Source organism: Tigriopus californicus, chromosome 10 (genome assembly GCF_007210705.1).
Source record: "Tigriopus californicus strain San Diego chromosome 10, Tcal_SD_v2.1, whole genome shotgun sequence".
Taxonomy (NCBI): domain Eukaryota; kingdom Metazoa; phylum Arthropoda; class Copepoda; order Harpacticoida; family Harpacticidae; genus Tigriopus; species Tigriopus californicus.
The window spans coordinates 10,179,221-10,185,989 of NC_081449.1; the positions used below are offsets into that span (position 1 = coordinate 10,179,221).

General features: G+C 41.5%; 2 protein-coding genes across 3 annotated transcripts in view; one reads left to right on the forward strand and one right to left on the reverse strand.

The window, feature by feature from the left end:
* Positions 1-6,769, reverse strand: part of LOC131889299 (uncharacterized) — a 38,211-nt gene that overhangs the window by 24,720 nt on the left and 6,722 nt on the right. The window lies entirely within an intron of this gene.
* Positions 602-6,769, forward strand: part of LOC131889301 (angiopoietin-4-like) — a 12,553-nt gene continuing 6,385 nt past the window's right edge. Inside the window, exon 1 of the mRNA XM_059238386.1 lies at positions 602-1,012. Within this exon, the coding sequence (XP_059094369.1) occupies positions 852-1,012 (161 nt within the window). The 5' untranslated portion in view covers positions 602-851. The remainder of the gene's footprint in view (positions 1,013-6,769) is intronic.

Here is a 6,769-nt window from a genome sequence, read left to right on the forward strand (position 1 = left end):
GCTACTTGCATAAAAATATCCAAAGCTTTTAATTGGTAGGAGTGGTGCAATTGAGCAAAAAGCTATTCGTTTCATCGACTTGTTGAACAAAAACGGCAGCTAACCCAAGAAACCTTCTCAAAACATTGAGTTTTTGAAGCCAACGTAATCTTTGAGGCCACTTTCCATATCTGCCAAGAAGAAACAAGATTTGAATGAGCTTAAATCAATCCATAATTCTGATATTAACTCTCTCTAACTTAGCCTCAATTTACGTTTGTTAGGAATTCATCAACTGAAGAGATACGTATCACATCGCGTTTTGTGCCATTTCTTTTTCAATAAGGAATTGGCGAAATTGTCTTAAGCTGAATCTCATTCAGGCGGTTAGAAGTGAAAAGAAACGCTCTTTGGTGATTGCCCGTCCTTCCTTGCCTTTGGAGTCTTGTTCCTCGCGCTTCCGAAGACTGAGTCAATGGGGCAGGCGCTCGGCAGCTTCCCCATAAGATCCATTCGTCAGTCAGGAATCTGAAGATTTTGAATTCTTCGCACTAAACACAAGAATACGGACACGACGGTCTCAAAAGACGACGAGGTGGTATAACTTCAACCAACATGCATCGGCATAATGTTCAAGCTACTACCGCCGAGCATTTTTTCAACTGTGAGAAAACACATGTTCAAGGCAAGGCGAAGAGCTCCCTTTTGCATTTTGGCTCTAGATCATCTCGTGTTTTGGGAGGCCTATGGATCAGTAATGAAACACCACTAGAACGACTCAGATCTCGTGCGCAAGGGGACAAATGCAAATCCCAAAGGTGGTCAAAGTCACGGAAGGATCTAAAATATCTTTGCAAGGGCCATTGTGAACGATGCTGTCCAAACGCATTGTAGCAAAGACAAAGGCAACATCAAAGACTAAGCTTGGAATGGTGAAAATTGCAATCAGTCTTGTGTGTCTTCTTCAAAGTTTTGTTCTAGTTCAAGCAAAAGCCACTAGGCCAAGAATTGATTCTTTCATCAGTAGAAATAGGTAAGTACCTGAAAGCACAAACGCATGTGTGACATACTGTATTTTGTTCATCTTGACCCTCGTATTCATTGGATTCTTGACCACTATTCACACTTCGCATAACACATTCCTTAAGCTCATAATGGACCGTCTTCAACCGAGGTCCTAAGGCAAATCTCAAAACGAAAGTTGACAAACTTGGCATTTTTTGGATCTTTTTCTTCAAGTTTTCAGACGGAAAGCAATATTTACAAGGGAGTGTAACAAGCTGAGGTGGCTCAATTCTCTAACCCTACAGATAAGAGTGAGAACTCCGGCAAAGATTCAACATCTAATCGATTTCCAAAAATATTTTCTATGCAAATGGATCAGTTATCTTTAATACGCATGCCATTAATAACGTATTCCAATGAGCCCTTGTTATGAATATGTTACTTTCAATTATTATTTGAATCTACCTTCCACCCTGTATTGTCTTATAGCATGACAGAAAGGTCTTCAATGACATTGAGAACACCCATGCAAAAATAAATGATCGACAGGTGTCAAAGTCAAAGATGAGCATGTCTTGGAGAAAACTTGACTAGATACGCAAATTGTCCTTACCAAGACTAAGAACCAAAAATGCCACTTACTTTTGAAGGACAACTTGCTTGTCCTTCACTATCACGTCCATCAATGTCGGCTTCGTAATATGACCCAAGGGAGGCTAATTTGATTCTAAATGATAGCCTAGAGGCAAATCTCCTTTCAATTTCAAAATGATGACGGCTTATCAAAGTGTTTGTCTCGACAATAAGCACCTTTGATGAAGCGCTTCCCCTCCAATTACATACATCGGTCCTAATTGTGCCTATCGGGTAGAGCCTCAACTTTCCTTCGATTTGAGTTAATCATTTCTGCTCCTTATCAAGGAAATACCTTTTTTTCATCTTCCCTTTTCTTGTGCCTAAATCCAAACAAAGAAGGGGGTCTGTCTAATTCATCTCTAGTATGGCGTGTTTAGTTCGATCCTTGGGCTCATACCTTGCAATGCGCATATTCAGGGTCTGGGAGAAAGAATTTGGCGTTTGGCTTGCATTGTTCAGCGATCCGTTTTGAATACATGATAGGAAAATCATCTTGGAACCGTAGCCATGCTTCATCATGATCCCTAGGTTTACCTTCCGTTTAAAGGCTAACTGCATTTGGGGGAATAATGTCCCACTGGTTTCAGAGTTTTTCAATTCTCATAGGGTGGAAACTTTCTGACTGAAGTGATGCTTATCAAAAGATCCAACTCTTTTGTTTATCCGTTAGTTGTGTCATGTATTCACATTCAATTACTTCGAATGGCTTAGTTAAACTCGACAGTGTGGTTGAAGAATGCCAATGGAAGAATTCAAATTAGCCTTTAAATGAGAAGCCTGAGTGTAAAGACTTGCAAAAAGACACATACCAAAACAATCAAGGGCTAATTTACATTCAAAGAAATTGGTATAATCGTCATCGTAGTGTTTCGTATATGTACAGTAAGTTTGCGGAGAAGCGTAATTTCACCATCTTGACATTTTGCTCGCATCGCGTTAGCATATTCGATGTTCAAATAGGGCCGAGCATAAAAAGGGGCTTCATCATACGAGCTTCGTATGAGCCAACGAGGAACCTTTCGGCTCTTTAGGTGAGATGAATTAGCTGTATGAACAGGAGAAACGTCCTTTGCCATTACATTCATTACATATGTGGACGGATGGTGCGCGCCCGCTCAAATAGCACTTTGAAATGGAGCAAGCCACACTTGGAGATGTTAATGAGCTTCAATCAGTTGCGGCCTGACGTTTGTAAAGGTGAATGAGTTACTTTCGAACTTTATGCGTTGGATTCAATGCCAATGCCATTTCACTTGGCTGACTTAAATGTTCATTCATGGCGACAGGTTTGAAACATCAGTCTAGTATTTGGCTTACTAGTGGCTAGTCGACTGGATCGTTTAGACATACTTTCCAATGGTTCTCTGAATATTCTCGTACGTTGATAGTTTCGTGTTCAGTTTTCAGGAGAATTGATTCATTCTGAGAATGGATGCCATTTCTGGGTAGGTTCAAACAAATTTCTCCCAGTTCCACGATATTCCCATAAAGCACCTACATGAACCGATAGTCGGCAAGGCCCACCCAAAACGATCAGAGACCGGAGACAGATAAAACGATGAGAACCGTGCCTCTAATGCTCTGAGTTCAATCACGTTGTTCATAGCTTTTATGGAATTAGCTCAAACAGCAGTCTCATTGGTTAGTTAGCCCAGCTCCACTAGGTACTAGAGAAATTCCCACTCAGGCAGCCAAAAATAGAAGGTGAAAGAGGGGTCGAGAAAAGATGGTTTGGTGTGTCTTTGATGTTAAATCGTGAGCACTTTCTTATCAGGCAAATAACTGAGGCAAACAATGCTCTGGAAGATAGCGACGCTGGAGAGGGACGACGAGTACGAGCATCATATGCACGAAAGATGCATGAAGACGGTTCTAAGATTGTTCCATAGATTAGAGGTGTCTAATAACGGAGCAAGAAAAAGTCACAAGCAAGAGGAAAACACGAGCCACGCCACGAAAATAACCTTTTTCGGAGACTTTAAGGCCAACACGACTTTTCGACCCAAACACGTCATTTTGTCAAGGCTATTCAAACAAAATAAAGGAGGGCAAGGACGTTTTCAGCGCTCGGTTTTAGGGACGAATGAGCGTATACATATGAGCCTTGAGTACTTGAATGTACCACCAAATAAGCATTCAAAGAATTGCCCAATTAATTTCCCAACTTCAAGTATGTTTGTGAGTGTGGGTACGTTTGGGCTGGGACGTGCTCTTAAGGTATGACCTCTCTTGAGTTTAAACGAGTCCTATCGTTTGTTTCAAACCCTGCTGAGCAGCCACCAACAAACCGAATATTACTGAGCATGGACCTTCATTGAGGAAAAACCACCAAAACAAAGCAAGTTAGGATGAATGATTATACTTGTATGTGTCAAGACACTTTTCATAAGAGGCCTTCTCATGGTGAGTGTTTCTATTGAATTAAAGTTTGACACACATCGAGGATCTTTAATGTTAAGAATGTTAAAAGAGAGACTTCGACGGGTGTGTTTTGTCAAAAGGGTTTCAGCAAGATAGACAACGATCACATCCTCTTTTCTCGCAATTTTTGACTTGTTGGGGGGGGGCATAAATTTCTCACTTTGAGACAGGAAATTGCCACAAAACCCCGCACCGAGATCAGGCAGTGAAGTCATCGTGAGATACTGTACAAGACTACCTAGATAGACGTTGAGCAAAAAAGCAATGGCTGATTTCGTCATTACACTTTTCGTCCGAGTAAGTGAGAGGCCCAAAGTCGTGCTCAAAACAAAACGCGTCGCTAATTTCCCATACCGTGACACATCAGTAAACGAACTCTACGATTTTAACTTGGGACCGCAAACAGCGAATAACTGATTTGACAAAAAAGACCTTTGTGATAGAGACTTGTTGGCCGTTCATCTCTCTAAAAAGAAGGAAGATCCCCATATATAAAGCAACTCCAAAACGAAACGGGATCTTTTTGTCATTGGGCGCGACATGTCTTGATTCACGAATGATCTCAAACAAATTCATAATTTCACAAACTTGCTCCACCCTCCATTAAGCTTGATGTCATGAATAGGAGACGCCTTTTACGGATCATGAATAAATAAAAATACCGTTCAATGTGCTGTTGAAAACGGAGGATCATGGGCTTGACTGGCCGGGGCCCGATGCCAATTGAGAACTTGAACCAATCACTTCCAGATCAGCTCAAACAAATGTACTTACAGTCAACTTAGGTAGCATAAGCATGATGCTAATGAGATCTCGTCGGAGTTGGCAATTCAGGGAAAACCTTGAAATGCTTACAAGGATCGATCATGCTATATCACAAATGCCGAAGATTGAAACATTAGAAGCGATCGAGGGTGTGTCCTCCTATTATGACAAGTACCGATGAGCGATTGTTCAAATAGAGGGGTCAAGACCAAGTCCCGAAGGTCATGTCATGTGGGCGGGTTTTGGTCAGAAGTCGATTATAAATCATTGGTGAGGTTCTTCTGGCAAGGTATTGGATGGAGGGATTACAACAACATTCTCGATTACACTCCTGTCAAAACTGGCGGAAGGAAATTGAACGAAAGCCAGGCCAAATATCAATTATTAGCCGTGACACTCGACAAGCCTATGGAGTGAGCAGTGGAGCGCTCTGCTCTTGAGTGAAATGAACCGTAATCCATATGGGCCAAAATACCACCCGGGTTTGAGACGACGTACAATGTCAAAATCTGCCCCGCTTTGCTCCCCACATTAAGAGAGATGAGTGTTTTTGAAATTTCCTGGATTTCACGACTCCCACTTGGGTAACATTTCAAGCGCACCTTCTTCAGTTGCACAGTTTGGGAAAGAGACATCATCATTACAGCTAACCAACCATCTTTTCCGCCATCCTTCTTCTTCTTCTTTTCTCTCTCTTCTTCACCCCCCCCCCTCCCTCTCCTCTAGTTTTCTTCTTCTTTGCCATTCTCTCAATAGGTGGGTAACAACCATCTTCGTCTTGAGCATTTCCCTCGAACCTACGCGGTAGGTAGTTCTTCTAGACATTAGCCAAACTCGTCTGAGGTGAATAGGGGTGATGATCTCTACTATCGTCAATGGAAGGAGGGATCATCATATTTTGTGGTGATTGCTACATCGACTTCTTGGCCATCAGTTTGGGTGACAGCCGTTCATGGACACATCTTTTCTGACAAACACTCACTCGCTCGCTTAGACTGAATATCAGATCAGTCTTTTTCCATTCGTGATTCTAACTCTCTTTCGGCTATTATTCTTCACATTCACCTCCAAATAATCATGTGAGAGAAAGAATGTACGTACGAATTTCTTGCTCTTCTATTCAATTTAAACAGATCATGGTCAGTGAGAATGAAGGGGCTAACAAACTAGAACAAATGATCGTCTTGCAAGTTCAAATAATCAAATGCAAACTTGAGGAACTGTCTGCCCAGAAATTCACAGAGCTGTCACAGATGAGAGAGATTTTTTGACGTATCACATCAATCACACTATCGGGTTTTCAGTTTGTCATGTTTGCCAAGTCACTCTCAAGTGCCTCATGCAATAAGCACCTTTGTTTCTAGAACTGCGTGAAACCAGTTGCATAGATCTGTTCCCATTGTGAATATCGATATTAGTGAACTTCGCCTTTTGGCTCAATATGTTCAAAGACATGGTACAAAGTCATCTAACAATGCCATCGTCGACGAGCCAATTGTGACCTGTCTAAAGAAAGGGGTCACTTTTTTGTTTGAAACTTGTCGCGCATTTTGGAAGAAATTATCTTGTCATGCTGGTCTGTTCCTTTTACATGTCTCGAGCATTATTGAGTTATTCACGGTGAACGAATGGCCGTTGTTTCGAATGAGTCAAACGTGTCTGATGGGAATAATTACATTCTCAGTCTCACACAATATTATCGTTGTCTCTACTATCATCATCATCCTCATCGTCAAAAAGAGCCACCTCATGGCGGAGAATGGCTTGATTAACACGCATTTCGGAAAAACCGAGCAGCCCGAATTAATTTTGGTCGAGGCGCCAAAATCGTGATAAATTCGATTTGATTCATCCTTGATTAACTTGGTTACATCAACGACCACAATGGTTACAAAAATCGATACAGATTTTCAATTGTGTAAACATTTGTGCTCAAACTTTGTGCCTCAATTATTCCCCATAT